The sequence below is a fragment of the Schistocerca americana genome, chromosome X (genome assembly GCF_021461395.2).
Source record: "Schistocerca americana isolate TAMUIC-IGC-003095 chromosome X, iqSchAmer2.1, whole genome shotgun sequence".
In the NCBI taxonomy this organism is placed as follows: Eukaryota; Metazoa; Arthropoda; class Insecta; order Orthoptera; family Acrididae; genus Schistocerca; species Schistocerca americana.
In genome coordinates, this window is record NC_060130.1 from 343731411 (window position 1) to 343748514 (window position 17104).

The 17104-nt window shown below is 40.0% G+C and overlaps 1 protein-coding gene across 1 annotated transcript in view; it reads right to left on the reverse strand.

Moving 5' to 3' along the window:
* LOC124555796 (WASH complex subunit 4) overlaps positions 1–17104 on the reverse strand; it is a 187502-nt gene that overhangs the window by 109302 nt on the left and 61096 nt on the right. Inside the window, exons 7-8 of the mRNA XM_047129858.1 lie at positions 9120–9305; positions 8859–8957 (exon numbers count right to left, since the gene is read on the reverse strand). Of these exons, the coding sequence (XP_046985814.1) occupies positions 8859–8957; positions 9120–9305 (285 nt within the window). The remainder of the gene's footprint in view (positions 1–8858; positions 8958–9119; positions 9306–17104) is intronic.

Genomic DNA, 17104 nt, shown 5'->3' on the forward strand with positions numbered 1-17104 from the left:
TGCTGCCAGTATTTGGGTCACAAGGTTGGACACCTAGTGGTGGAAAGTTCCTGATCATCAGACTTTGTGCCCATGTTCTGAATTAAGTTCAAAATCTCTCTGCAGTTCCTCATGGAATGTGGGCTGTGGCATTATTTGTGCTGGTGTTTCCATCAGCTGGAGAGATTAAGTTTGATGGTCTGCTTGGTGCTATTTGAGAGGAAGTGGCTATGTGCCAGCATTGTATTTATCCCCTGCCTCCTTTTTACCAACAACACAGTAATACATCATTTACACTTTTTCACTTGTATAGGTTTTCCTCACTTATACTTTTCTTTCCAGTCCTGATGAAATTTCTACAGTGTACACAAGCTATGATGTCTGGTTTCAGAAGGAGCTGTGGAGAAGGTGATTGGTAAGCTCCGCCTATTAACACAGCACCGTGGAGGGAGGGATGTAGCAGCAATTGCTGTGCTGTGTTGCCATCCAGAAAATCACATTGTAATGAGCACTCACAGCCATCTAACACCTAATTTTTAATGTGATAGAATTGATATTATTTTATAGATTGACAGATAAGGTTGTTAATAGGTGCAGTAGTAATCTGTTTTCCCAAAGCTGAATGATTTCTGCTGAACCAGCACTAGGGTGCAACTGAACAAGAATTGTTGCGTGTCATTTGGGAGTTATGAAGCACGTCACAGCTTATTAGCATACCTGCTTCCAGTGAAGTAATATGCATATTAAAGACTGCTATTTTTTTTAGGTCTGCTGTATATGCGACCATACCATATTTACTGTGTTTCTGATTACTTTGAAACTGATAATACGACTATGAGTGAAAGAAAGAAGAAAAGCATTTATGATCACTGAAAAACAGAGTTTTGAGTGAGGTGATGGAAAACAGTAATAGGAAGTGAGTGGATATTGTAAAGGAATTGCTACGTCTATCTTAAATTCAATTGTAGTGAAGGCAAAGGAAATATAAGACAGTGCAGGTATGTTCGGAATTTCTACTAGTAAAGCCTGTCCCACGCAATGTAACATTTGCTGCAATCTGAGCAGGCACCTTAGGTTGTTTGCAGATGATGCTGTCATTTATCGTTTAGTAAAGTCATCAGAAGATTAAAATAAATTGCAAAACAATTTAGAAAATATATCTGTATGGTGTGAAAATTGGCAACTGATCCCAAATAATGAAAAGTATGAGGTCATCTACATGAGTTAAATAATAAATCAATCAAATCTAAAGGCAATGAATTCAAATAAATACCTAAGAATTACAATTACAAACAACTTAAATTGGAAATAACACACAGAAAATGTTGTGAGAAGGCATACCAAAGACTGTGTTTTAATGGCAGAACACTCAGAAGATGTAACTGATCTACTAAAGAGACTGCCTACACTACACTTGTCCATTCTCTTTTGGAGTACTTGCTGCGTGTTGTGGGATCCTTACCGGATACGATTAACGGAGTACATCAGGAAAATTCAAATAAAGGCAGCACATTTTGTATTATTGAGAAATAGAGGAGAGTGTGTCAAGGACATGATATAGTATTTGGGGAGGACATAATTAAAACAAAGGTGTTTCTCATTGCAGTGGGATTTTCTCACAAAATTTCAATTTTCTCATAAAATTTCAATCATCAACTTCCCTCGCTGAATGCAAAAATATTTTGTGCTGGCGTAAGTTGTCACCAGCACCCCAGTTGACAAAGATGTAGTGTGAAGATTGATAATAAGTGCTGGATCAAGTGCGTTTACAACGAGAGGCCAGAGACACACCGACAAGCAACACACCACCAACGCCCTCTCGACAGCATGTATTTTCCACCGCCGCTGACTGGAGGGCCTAACTGACTCTCTCTTCCTGTTTGGCATCAGCCAGTTAATCACAGAGCAGGCTCTGTTCATATCACAGGTTATGACAGAACATAGCGATTAGATTAGTGCCTATACCAGGACTAGCAATGAAATTGAAGTTGTAATAGCGACATTACCGATATTGTTTGCAAGTGGACTATTGCTGATGAGCTTGTATCAGAACACATGGACTATTTAAGTTAAATTTGCCAGCTCATGTAAATAAAGAACCATATTAATCCTCGTGTGCATCTATCTGTAGAAAGAGAACACTGGCCACCCATAACAACATCCTCTCTTTTGCTTCCTTGCAGTACAAGACTCTACATATTTTGTTGATGCCAATCTACATCGGGATCATCATACTAAAATAATGGAAAATGGATGCAGCAGGTTGAAAGACTTAATTGTTCATAGACAGGTGTGCAACAAAACCCATCCCTAACTTCCTGTTTGAGAAATGTGACCACGGAATTCTTTCCACTGAATTGCACGAGTGACCTCCAAGCTTGGACTAATTCATATTTTCAGGTTGCATTATCGCAAAATGCTCATACAGCACGCTATCATCCAGTGTGTAAACTTTTGAAAAAAGGAAGAAATGAAAATAAGCATTTTACAGGTATAATTTTTACTTGCCTTTTTTTGTTATTGTACTACCACAGCCAAACAACACTTCTGAGAAACTATTAATGAATTTGTTTCTTATGATAGGCAATACACTACATCGCAGCTTCATGGCACCGAGTTTGAGACATTACCATTCAGGACTGTTTCTGATAAGCCGGATATGGAAATGAAGACAATGAGCACAGTGGAAATGATATTACTGATGATATTTCATCTAATGACAAAGGACAGAACTGACTTCAAGAGCAGGCAACACTGACGAAAATATTGTCACTACAGAAGCCACGACTATCTCTGAGATAGTTGAAGATGCACAGCAGGACTTGGACGAGGAAGATAATGATGATGAGAATGATGCAGAAGAGACTTAGCATTCCTCTGTGACTTAATGATGCAGTAAATGCATTAGAAAAAAATCTGCTGAGTCATGCAGTTCAGCTCTGTCCATACCTCTGTGTGTGCTTAATAAATTTGCTTTCAGCATTAAGCATTAGTTTTTGTTGACTACCTTGCAATCATATTTAGTACCTGACTGTGGATTCTACATGACAATATTTCTGCCTAACAAGTATGATGACAAAATCATTAGTAATCACCTGGACAGAAATGCAGCTCTGGGGAAGAGAATGTGGAAGATCTCTGGCAGAAATTCACACATATGCACTAGGTAAGTTGGTGCCCTGGAAGACATTAAGGAATAGAAAGATCCACCATGGTTCAATAATAACATTAAGAAGATACTACAAAAGCAGATTCAGCTGCATATCAAGTGAAACAACTCTTGCTGACACACAAAAGTTGAAAAAATCAAAACAAGCATCTAGACAGCTATGCAAGGAGCACTAAATGAATTCAAAGTATCTGCTAAATTGTAAAAAAGCTAGTTTTGGTGCTATATAAAGTCAGCCAATGGAACAAATGTTTGTTCACAATGATGGAACCTGAAATAAAGACTAAGTGAGTGCTAAAATACTAAATTCTGTTTTCTACAGCCCAAACTGCTCGATATAGGAAAGGCCACAGGACCTGATGGGGTGCCTGTAAAGAGTATATATTGATTATGTGAAGGGACTGGTTCCTCTTTTAGCATCGGTTTGTCCTAGGTTGCAGAATCCACAGAGCAGATTGGCACAGGAAAATCCTGTCTATAAGAAGGGTCACAGGGCCAATGCGCAGAATGACCAATCCAGCTGATATCAGTTTCTTATAGAGTTACGAAACACCTGCCATGCTTGGGTATGACGACTTTTCTGAAGACTAAGCAATTCCTAAGCAGGAATCCACATGGCTCCTGCAAATATCAACCATATGGAACTTAAGACTGCCATGTTCGTTCACTACATCCAGAAGGCAGTACACAGCTGAGCTAACGTTAATGCCAATTTTCTTCATTTCCAGAAAACCTTTGATACAGTTCCACACCACTGCTAAATAAACAAATATGTGTGTAAATAATATCTGAACAGATAGGCACAACTGGACTGAAGACATCCTTGTAAGCAGAACTCAGTAAGTTGATCTTAATGGAGTGGCATCCTGAGAGGCGAAGGTAGTTTCTGGCATACAACTGCTCTTCACAAAATAATAAATGAACTTCTGGGTGAAGTATGAAGCCTTATGATGCTGTTGGATACTGGGAGGTGGCATCATTAGAACCCAGTTACAAAAAGCACAGGAACCAAGGTGACAATGTGTGGTGCACTGCTTGGCAGCTGACCCAAAACATAAATAAATGTGGTGTCGTGCAAATAGATGAAAGGATCTAATATTGTTTTCCTACACAATTGGCAATCAATCACTGGGATCAGTCACAGCCTTTAAGTATCTGGAAGTTTCTGTCCATGGTGATTTAAGGTAGAATGATTACATAACTTTAACCATATGGAAGGAGGGCTGCAGACTCACATTATTAGAAGATGCTGAGAAAGTGTGATTAATGTATGAAACTGGCCACTTATAAAACTAGTGTTTGACCAATGTTTGAATATTCTTCATCAGTCTAGAACTGTTACCAACATCGAGTAATAAGATGGGAAAGACAAAGAAAAGCAGCATGATTCATTGTGTTTCTGTTTAGTCAGGGTGAGAGTCCACAGAAACGTTCAGTGAAATGTTCAATGAACTGCAGTGGAATAGGTTAAAACAAAGATGTTATGCTCTGAAGGTAGTCACTGCTTCTCCCAACTTCTTCTTCTTCTACTTCTTCTGTGGCTCTACATCTACATCCACACTCTGCAAACTAACGTGGGGTGCATAGAATAGGCTACGTCCCACTTTACCAGTTATTCGGGTTTCTACCCACTCCATTCACATATGGAGTGCAGGAAGAATGATTGTTTGAATGCCTTTGTGCATGCATTAATTATTCTAATCCAATCCACATGATCGCTATGTGAGAGATACGTAGGAGATTGCAGTATATTCCAATGATCATTTAAGGTCAGTTCTTGAAACTTTGTCAATAGACTTTCTCAGGACAGTTTACACCTATCTTCAAGAGTCTCCCAGTTTGATTCCTTCAGTATCTCTGTGATGCTCTCCCATGAATCAAAAGACCTGTGACCATTTCTGACGCCCTTCTCTGTATATGTTCAATATTCCCATTAGTCCTATTTGGTACAGGTCCCACACACTTGAGCAATATTCTAGAACCAGTCGCACAAGTGATTCGTAAGCAATTTCCTTTGTAGACTATTGACTATACAGTTCATTGCGGACCCTGGCCTCTTCAACAATTCTTCGTTAGTTATCACAGTTCAATGCTCAAATTTTCCATTCCTCAAAGTCCATTTTCTGTAGACCTTCCATGACTTCATCTTTCCATCTGTTGTTGTCCCTTTGACACCTTGGATTTCTGTTTAATATCATTTCAGTTACTTCCACATCACTCAGCTGTGCTACACGTCCTGCCCATATCAACCCGGCTGACATCACTATTCTTCTACAAGGTGTATCTTCACACCAAGTGTCTCTACTAAGTAAGAGTCATCAGGTGCATTTTCTATTGTGTTTCTGTAGAAATTTGGAATTTCATTTTGCAATGTGTATCTGGAGTCAGCCCAAATAATTACAGCTCATCATGTCTTTTACACGATTCCCTGTGTCGATGGAAAGAAAGCATAGCTTCGTTCCTTGTACGAAAAAAGTTTACTTAAAAAGTGAAATTTTATGTGCTCATTCAATATAGCAGTCCCAAATTAGTCTAGTGGGACATTTGTTTCAGCAATATGAGTGAACAGGGATTATAAAACATGAAGAATAAGCTGTATTCTAGGAGCAACTGAACAAAAGCGCTGCTGCATCATGGTAGCAGTCAGCACAGGCCAGGGCAATACTTTCACTGCTGAAGTACTGGTTATTCTTCATGTTTTAGCATCTCTGTTAATACACATGGATGAAACAAACATCACACTACACTAATTTGGAACCATTCTATCAAATGACCATGTAAAATTCCGCTTTAAAAATAATTTTGTTTGTAAAGGGAAACAAACCGACGCTTTTCCACAGTACGGAGTGTGGCATGAAAGATGTGGTGAGCAGTATTCATTTGGGCTGCCACACACTGCAAAAATGAAATTGCAAATATCTGCCTAAACACCAGAGAAAATGTGCCTGATGACTTACATGAGACACCATACGTATCGTGTATAACTCCTTCACAGGCTGATTTCTCAAAACACCTTTCTCTCAAAGGTATCTAGCATTCCAATATATTTTGATATTAATGACCAAGTTTCAAGGCATATGTAACCACCTGTCTTATAAATGTTAAATAAATTGTTCATTTGGTGGTGTAAGTTACAAGCTTTGAGGGAAACATTTTTTTATGCAAAATAGGTTCTGCTGACTGCTTGTAATCTCTAATTTTGTAAGAGGTGTCATCTGAATGGGCGACTGTCGATCCTAGATATTTAACCCACTCTATTCTTTCAAAAGCATAATTGCCCGTTGTCATTAAGGGTGGCATGTCGTCCTTGCATGCCTTCCTGGCAGCCATATATTTTGTTTCCTGCTGATTGATATTCAGTCTCATATTTCTACTGGCCTGTTCAACATATATTGCCTTCAAAGTTCTTGTCACTGTGCATGGCTGCCATAGACTAGTATCTGCACTGATTTATGAAAAATCATTATCCTACACAGCAGGTATGCATCCCTCATGACCTTCTCCAAGGCAGTATTATAAAGGGGAGACACCAGTACATCTCCTTGCCTTACATCATCTTGTATATCCAATGGATCAGACACCATTCCTGCCATTCTTATACTACTCTGTACCCCATTCAGTGTCATTCTCACAATTCTCTCTCTCTCTCTCTCTCTCTCTCTCTCTCTCTCTCTCTCTCTCTCTCTCTTTCTCATATGCTGATTTGTAGTAGATGAAGAAGTGATGAGTTTCAATTCTGAATTCAATTGTCTTTTCTAAAATTTGGCTTACAGTGAATATGTGATTTATTATCCAAAGTGTAGCAGCAGAGTTCCTTCACAGTTGTCACAAACCAACATAGCTCCTTTCTTGTATACAGGGCATATAATTCCTTCTCTCCATTGCTGGAGAAGTTTCTACTCAACCCATGCTGAAAGACGAGTTTCCTCAGAAGCTCCAGTTCTTTAGATCTGCTTTCATCCACTCCCTCATTTTTTTTGTTTATGGATTCTCTTTTTCAATCCTCCTGCCTTCTTTATAAATTTCCATCACTGCTCCTGTGACATCTACACTGCATTCCTTATCAATCCACATTCATCCTCAATGTTATCATACTTTTGTGTCCTCCTAAGGATCTGTGATATCTTTTGCTGGTATTGCTTCCTAGTTGCATATGATTCTAGAGCAGTTATATTATATTTCTGATTGTTAGTTTCAGTTCCTTTAGATGTATTTGAGATTCTAGCCCTCACTTGTGCCCAAAATGAAATGTGATCCAAACCTACATTTGGGCCTCCAAGGCTCCTCACGTGCATGAGGTCTGACTTGGGTCTTGTACCAATCAAAACATAATGTAGGTGAGAGTAACAGTGTCACTGAATTCTCAGTAAACTGCAATGGAAGAGGTTAAAAGAAAGATCATGTGCATCGAAGAGACTAATCCCCACAAATTTCCAAGGAATCACATTTCAAAATGAGTCAAGCATATAAGCTGTTTAGTGGTCACAATATTAAAATTAGAGAAATTTGGACTTGGGCAAAAGGATATCGGCAGTCTTTCTTCAATGTCACTATCCACAACTGGAATAGGAAGATTGCAAAATTATACTGGTACAGTATGTACACTGCACTGCAGGCATTTTAATAGTCATCAGCTTACCTGAATACCCAATAACGATATTATTATAACTTACAAATGCAAACAAAGTCATTCCCAACATGTCTACATGTGTGAAAGGGATCCATGCTTAATAATAAGCACTTATCTACATCACCTTTAATCCTATTACAGTAATTATGTTCCATTCTAATCGATACCAAACCAGGATTGCATACCTGGACACTCTTCACATGTATGTTTACTCCATCTGAACCAAAGAGTTCAACTGACAACTGACAAATAACAAAGTACAGTGTATTCCCCATTATTCATGTGGGGATTATTCATACATCAGTTGCTGGCCACTAGTGGCAGCAGCGGTCACTAAGCCAGTCTGGCAGTGGAAGACGGCTGCACCCTTGTGCTAGAGCACGTGCAGATGCACCATCTCCCCCACATTATACCGAATGATAGGGAGTATATAGTACGTAAAAGTCCATCTAGACAGAATTGATATCCCACACAATGTCAAATACGGAAGTACACCATATCAACTTAGTTCTCGATGACACAACTGTACCACATCTAATTGTTATGAGGCAGTTTATATTGTAACATCTTTAATGTTTCACTGTTTGTTTCAGTTCTCTGCAATAATGGAATAGAATCTACCAACATGGTAAGCTGAACAAGGGGTACCCTATAACAGTGATAAAAATGGGCAATCTATGGATAAACTAAATGGAATATGTGGCCAGAAAGTGCAAGAAATATTGCTGAGCTACTGTGCCTATTAAATGTAAGTGGAAGAGATAGGACTTAATATATGAAATTTGAAAACGGGAGCACTATTTTGATAATTATATGAGCCTCTCTTGATTTTTAATAGGGGTGTTTAATAAATAACAAACAATACATTTTCTTCTGAGACAATGGAAAAATAAATAATTTATAAGTTTGATAATTGCATAAGAAAAATATTGATTTTATGATGGCAGGAATGAAACAACCAAAATACGTATAAAAAAAAATAATAATTGCACAAATTGGTAGTATCTTATACCAGATGAATGCAGCAGACATCCCACCAAAAGTATTATATAAGAAGACAAAATGATCATGCCAACTTACCTGTAGAAAAACATTGCATCTATGACTAATATCCTCAATTTTGAGATTCTGATGTTCACTTTTCAATAATGCCTCCATCTGAATCATCCAGCAACAAACCTAGAAATGGAATGATTTTTTTTGTCTTACTCTCTACTATCCCATGAAATCTGTTTCTAGGTAACACACGCAATTAATGAAATACCAATATAACATTTTCAAATATTTTTGCAGACTTTTGCAAAAAACGTAGAGGTAACTTCTTTATGTTAGGTGTCTTACCTGAAGGGAAAAGGTGTGTGAATCTTTTACAACACCGACTGTCTTCTGCTGCAAATAATTTAAACGCAAAGATTCCAAGTTCTGCTGTGCCTTTTTATCATACAATTTTGACATGGCTGGTATATGAGTCAATAAAAATCGTTCAGGGTACCAAGTGACATATCCATACAACGATGCAGCAGGTACCTGTAAAGATGAATTTCTAAATGCTTAACAGACCTATAATTTACAGTGACTTGACTTTAAAACATTACATGCTAAGAAATACTGACACCTTTTTTTCCTGTGCACGCCCCCCCCCCCCCCCCACCCACACACTATGCACGATCTAGTGCTTCAAAGTAAACTGACTGAAGAAGGAGATATCAGATCCTGTTACAGTATTTCTTAAGTAGGCACAGCACTTTTACTATAATTAATTTTACTGCAATCTCACAGGGTTTTCTTTCTTTCTTTACTGATAAAGCTATAACTTCAAGGCTCTACTCAAATGTATTTAATTCCCACTTAATGACCAAAAATATGTATGTAAATGAAGGTATTAACAGAATGTCAATGGAATAAAATTTCAGATTTCTTGCCACGTAAATCACAGTGTGCCTGTTGCTTTACAAAGGCATATACTACGTTCATATCTTGTGGTGAAGTAACGGGATCTTGCAATCAGTCCCCTTACAGTCAACAGCTGCGATGAACACTTAAATCCTTGCAATGGTCACTCCATAACTATTTAACCACAGCTGGCCCTAAGTTTATGTGGCCAGCAGCTTATACATACTCTGTCCATTGCTGCCCCACAAAGTATGCTCTCTCTATTGTGATCATCTCCTTGCTGGCTAAGTCTTATGTTGCATATACATTCAGAACAATGTACAAAGACACAGCACTGTGTACTTTATGGCATCTTAATTTGCTCTTGTCTGTACACTCACTCAGTTCTCTTGGCACTTTCTTAATACTTTCTTTCCCATAATGGTTGAAAGAAAGGGGCTTTGCAGACAATCCATCTGCATTCGTTGGGGGACCTAGTCACATATAGTCCTCACCCTGTGCACCAGTACTGTCAGAAATGACAATTACTATTCAGTGTAATGGCAGCTCATTGCTGGCAGATATAGGTCTGAGACAGTTACTTTGTGTGTGTGCCTTGTGTGACAAGACACATAAAGTTTATTCTACATGTGGTCATCCAGAAATGCGAGGTGATGGTTGTTCTCAGCCTCAGTTATGATTTTATGAATGTTATTTTTGGTGTTTGGGGAATTCCTCAGTAGGTTTCTCTTCTACATCTACATTTATACTTCGCAAGCCACCCAACGGTGTGTGGCGGAGGGCACTTTACGTGCCACTGTCATTACCTCCCTTTTCTGTTCCAGTCGCGTATGGTTCGCAGGAAGAACGACTGTCTGAAAGAATCAGCGCCCGCTCTAATCTCTCTAATTTTACATTCGTGATCTCCTCGGGAAGTATAAGTAAGGGGAAGCAATATATTCGATACCTCATCCAGAAACGCACCCTCTCGAAACCTGGCAAGCAAGCTACACCGCGATGCAGAGCGCCTCTCTTGCAGAGTCTGCCACTCGAGTTTGCTAAACATCTCCGTAACCCTATCACGGTTACCAAATAACCCTGTGACAAAACGCGCCACTCTTCTTTGGATCTTCTCTATCTCCTCCGTCAACCCGATCTGGTACGAATCTCACACTGATGAGCAATACTCAAGTATAGGTCGAACGAGTGTTTTGTACGCCATCTCCTTTGTTGATGGACTACATTTTCTGAGGACTCTCCCAATGAATCTCAACCTGGTACCCGCCTTACCAACAATTAATTTTATATGCACATTCCACTTCAAATTGTTCCGCACGCATACTCCCCCAGATATTTTACATGAGTAACTGCTACCAGTGTTTGTTCCGCTATCATATAACAGGGTATATACGCGGACAAGGAAAAAAAATTCCCGGATTTCCCGATTATTTATACACTTTCTCCCGGGTGAAGACGCACTTTTTCCCTGTTAACTGACAGTATATTTTCTTTCGGAACTGTATAACTTAGCAATCCTTTGAATGTTTATGGTTTTATACACGGCGTAGAATTTCCCGGCACATTATAAAACGAAACTCAGGGAAGAAAACACGTTTTGGAAAGATCTTTGATGTGCACCAACATGTATACTGCATATTTTCGTATTACAAAAGTATAAATTCGAATTCCACCAAACACCGCATATTACTTTCCAAAGCATTGAAATCAGGATTGTGATGCACTTTGAAAGCCAGTCATAGGTCATGTCACGTGATCTCGCCAGCCGATGACAGCAGATATTCAGAGCTTAGGACACATGATGTAGTCAGCCAATGGCAACATCACTGTTAACTAGCGCAAACACACAAACAGCAACAGTTAACAGTTTACATTAATAAACATAGTGTTCCTACAAGAAATGCAAACCTTTCACATATAATGTTGGATTTTTATGCTCGTGTTACACTAAGATACATCACACAAATGAGCCAGTAAAATTTTTAACAACGACATAAATGTCTGAACTTCTGGGCTCGAAATTCTTCTAAATGGCTCGTCGTCAGTTGATTTCTAAAAGAGAGTCAAACGCTCTGTGATTTAAGAAATTCATCGTACAATCTCGCACATAGTTCAACTTGCGTAAAAGGAAATTTACTTTTAAAGTAACGCTTTTCAAACCACCATTCGCAATATTTTCCCGCGACCTGTTAGAAATAGGTTCGTTTCAGCAGCTGCCAGAGAGCACCAGATAAGAGGCGCCACCGTGCTTGCGTAGCTACGATGACTTAGGAGACCCTTATGTTCATAGGTGTAAAGCATTAAAAGATCTTACATTGTCATAAAAGAAACAAGACATGAGAGGATATTCCGAGAGTATCGGAATTTCGTGAACCATACTAAAATGTATACATTTAAAGTCCACATTCGTATGTCCAAATTCCCAATGAAATAGGCGTAGACCTGATATTAAGCTTTTCAATGTGGTTTTCGGATGTAAATTTTCTTGGAGTACCGGTACTGTGTTATCTCATGTTTGTTTCTTTATTATGGCATAATGCGATACGTGCTAGGAGTGAAAACGTGCACTTGAAATGCAGCGAATAGTTGAAATTAGCCTATAGTGTGGAATTACACTTCGTTTCAAATATATTGACTGCCTCAGCGGAAAAAATTAATAAAAGGAAATTTCTTTAGCAAACCGACAAAAATTAGTTCATTGTTCTACAAGGTGATTAATGCTTCGCCATCAGAAAGGTGAAAATAAAATAAAATCCGAAACTAATAACATATCTTTGCCTTCCGTAATCATGTGAATGTATTTTAATTCACTTGATAGTTCCCGGCCACAGAAATCCGTTTTGTTTTCATTTGACGTGAGAGCAGTAAAGGAAGAGGAAACAGCAAAATCACTAAATGTAAACACAGGTCACATGGAGACTACCCACTTCCCCACTGTACTCGGACTGCTCCGCGCATTAGCCCTGGATCTACGATATTTCTGAACCGGAGTAATACTCCGCCCATCCCACAAGTGTTTGAGATAAGTCAAAAAATTTCTAAAAAAATTGAATTTTCAAAAATATGTTCATTTTGTAGCGCACATCTTTCTGAATAGTCTGATGCATAAAACATTTGTGTTTGAGGAAATATAAGACATGCTATTTGGTCTTAAGTGTGCCAAAGTGCAGTGGCACGCCTCTTCACACAGCATTCAAAAATGTGTGTGAAATCTTATGGGACTTAACTGCTAAGGTCATTAGTCCCTAAGCTTACACACTACTGAACCTAAATTATCCTAAGGACAAACACACACACCCATGCCCGAGGGAGGACTCGACTCTCTGTCGGGACCAGCCGCACAGTCCATGACTGCAGCGCCTCAGACCGCTCGGCTAATTACACAGCATTCTTCTATCGCACGTCACTGTATTTCATTCTGTGGTATTGAAACGTGTATATTTTGTAATGGTTGCCATCAAACTATATTCAGAACAGTGGAAAGTAAAATGTCGTACGGTGCCTCTCCTGCTTCCAGTCGGCCGGTTTGACAGCCTGCCCCACCCCCTTTTTTTAAACTCTCTGTTAATACTGGATGGGATTATTTGTAAACAAAAACTCTTCAGAAAATTTGCACCCTTTATTCCCTATTAGCTAACAACTTGCTGCTTTGTGTGACATAAAACTAAATACAGGATACATAAAACCAGCAAAGACAAGAGACACGCAAGATAGTACACATTTCTTCAATCCTTAGTTCCTAGAGCTTTTTCTCTCTAATCTTGCTACAGGTGTACATGGCGGGCTTTCCTTTCTGCGAAAGAATCTATTATCTCATAAAAGTTCCTAAAAAATTTTGCTACATGAAAAATCGAAATGTCGTTGTCTAACACTGAAAAAGCTGTTAATACAAATAGGACCCAAGACTGGTGTGGTTTCTCTATCCGATTACGTCTATTTTGTCATTGTCTGCTAGACAAAACAAAATAGGCCTTTCTAATACTGCGGCAAGTGTAACACACAAATAAACGAGACTGTTTTGGCATAAATGGTCATTTTTATAACACAACAGAATATAATCCACAAAGTACCAATATCAAATGCCTATTAGGCCTACTACAAGCAAAGAGCTTTATGTTGGGAAATAGTTTCACACTTCAATCATATGCTCCAGTTTGTCAAGCACGAGATCGAAAAGTAGTAGTACGAAATTTTTATGCAAATTTGGGATTGTCATATTCTTCCATAATTTGTGTGATGTCCCCGTTTCTTCTCCTTCCCCGTTCTATCAAAGTCTTGTCATCACTAATTCTGTAACTATCCCTGTGAATGTCAAAGCTTATTCGCCATAACTTCACTAACTCTGTCCCACGATTATTCTCCGGTTAGGCGTTGTTACATGTTGGTACAACGCGTTTTCCGCGCTACTTCCCGAATAGAAGTTAAAGCGGCTGTTAGCTGGGGAGTGTACAACTGGCCCTTAGTAGTATAGCGATGTGGCCATAACTTTTCTGTCAGAATTTCATTTTCTTAGATACACCGAGAAGATAATACGTAATCTTTCTTACCTGTTATTCCTGTTAGTAATTTATTTCCACTCTGGTAGTCTGAATCTATGGATTTCGCAAGTCATTATAACAACGCTCATCATTCACAAATCCATTCAACCACATAATCAGACAGTGGTTGGCATTCATCCGTCTGGCTTTACTTCGCTCATCTTGTATAGCCCTTTTTGTCTGCAGGAAAGTTTATTTCTAGGTGCGACGGGGATTCCCCTGACAGACATCATGTACACTATGCACGCATTCACAAATCATTCAGAAATCAACTTAGAATGTGTTCAAAAACCGACAGGGATGCGTTTCAAAGCCATATGAATAATCGATAGATCACGTGCGCTGGAGGCTAGGTGCTTTGAGAAACAAGGTTTTTTTCCTCAAGAATATGAATTCCCCCCCCCCCCCCTCCTCTCCTCCCTAGATCCAGCCTGCTGCGCATGCATGAATCTGGCAGCTTGGACATGCCAGTAAAATTTTTCCTGGTAGCATCTAGCTGCTTGCTGCGACTGCTTACACAGCCGACAGCCACATTTCTGTGGCCAGAAGCAGGAAATGGCACTACTCAACTGCGCATGCGCACGATCCTGCTAGTAACTGCTAAAACGATTGTGACGTCACGCTCATCGGAGGCAATTTGTTGTTACGAAGCAAAGCCTTTGACACATTTTGCAGTTGGCAGACGCTTGTCTGAGCACAGTGTTTTGTTGTTGTATATGGCACGTTCCTTTGCAATTTACGTTTCATTTTTGTTTTTTCTCTCGTTCATGTTTTACTCCTGCAGTATTATTCTGCAGTAGCGGGATAGAGTACTATCCTTTGTTAGAGTATCGGTTCTTACCAGTCAAAATTACAAAAATTTAACTGAAATCAAAAACAATGAAAAATTCCCGGAAATCTAAAACATTCCCGGTTTTCTCCCAGATGAAAAAATTCCCGGGTTTTTCCCGGATCTCCCAGTCGTCCCGGGTCGTAGACACCCTGTATAATCATACAATAAATGATCCTTCTTTCTATGTATTCGCAATACATTACATTTGTCTATGTTAAGGGTCAGTTGCCACTCCCTGCACCAAGTGCCTATCCACTGCAGATCTTCCTGCATTTCGGTACAATTTTCTAATGCTCCAACTTCTCTGTATACTACAGAGAAGTCACCATGGCATAAACATATTGTCTAGACAGCTGCAAAAATGCTTTGGTTGGCATGGCACAGTCTTTAGAGGGATTTTTTCAAATTTCTCCATGCAGAAGTTCACCATGACAGGTGACAAAAGGGAGCCCATTGTAATCCCATCAACTTCCTCATAGTAGTTCCCATTATGAAGAAAACACATCATTATTATGTAGTGAAATAACAGTCTATTATACTTTCCTGGTGGTTCATTGTCATCTTATTGAGATCGAGTGTTCTGCTGGTGATACATATCTTGCCAACATGATATTTTGACCCCGTAACTCAACGTCTTCATTAGGCATTCCCTGCGACTGGCTGCCTGGCATCCTGTCATTTCTCGAAGCTTTCTTGCTTTGGGGAATCTTAGGTTAAACAGAAATTCTGCTGTTCATATCTTGGGTTGATGTGGTGTACATCACTTTGTGGACTGACTTCTCACTTCACATTAGTTGTTTCTCCTCTCGTGCTGTGTGGTATGGATCCTCACACAGCAGATCCGGCCATCTCATGTTCAGTTGCCAGTGCACCTGGTTTCCTAGGCTCCTGAAGAGTTGATTATCCGAATCCCGCACTGGCTCATAGAATCTTGCTGCAGTTTTCCAGAATTGTGCTTTTAGCAACAGAATTCTGGCTAATTAGTGAATCTCTCTGGTACTGAAGTCTCCGTAGAGGAACAGCGCCAGGCTGAGAGCCTCGTTCTGTACTGTCTGCAGCATTTCCCCAAACCATGGTCACACACTCAAGCACTGGCCTGATAGTAGTTGGGTACAGTGAGATTCAGCAGTGCTAAGGAACTGTCGTTGTGGGGTTCTATAAGGGGTACAACAGGCGCATCATGCCTAAAGCTTTACCATTCACCTCTTTGACACACATCTTCTGAGTCAGCTGGTTTTTTTGTCCAAGGTGACAGATATCTGCCTTCCATTAACCACACTGATTGGAGATCTTCTGGAATTCTCTTATGAGACAGTATCACAGCCTGGCTCTTGGCTAAGTTAAATTTGAGCCGCACTTAGTGGCCCAGGCATCCAGCACATTGCAGGCCAGTTTTAGGTGACTGCGCATAATCTGTGCTTTCATACTTTGCACAAATAGTGCAGTATCATCTGCACAGAGTGCCAGGTGCACCCCCTGTGTCTTCAGGATGTCTGCTGTGAAGACGGAGTACAGAAGGTCTGGTACCGCACGCCACGGAATTTGAATCCCCGCCACACGTCTTGGACGTCCAAGACCCCTAGAGATTTCTGCACCATCATGCCGTAAGCTGTGGCAGTGCGTGTATCCTGGCCCACATTTAGTATGAGGGCACCACAGTGGAACATGTGGTTCCCGCGGCCAATAGCGGTGTCCCCGATAGAGTATTTAAGCGCCTGCCTCTCGCTCAACCAGCAAGTCTAATCATTACGTGACTCTCGACACATCGCCTCAACAGACAGTGTGTTGTTTGTTCTTTGTTTTCATTACTCATGGACGTCTTGGATTCATTTGGTTGTCTCTGTCACTCCGTCCCTTCTTGTGTGTTGTCGTCGTAAGGTCTCTCTCCATCGTCCGTCATTGTTTCATGTCCGTCCTTTCCATTCGTTCGTTTGTTCGCAGGCCGCTCTCCGTTTGGTCCCGCCGCGCTTTCTTAGCCACCCCGTGACTGTTCCGGTCACAGTCACAAGAGGTTACAACAGACGAGAGCCTAGGATGGACCCCTGTGATATTCCCGATCTGATGGT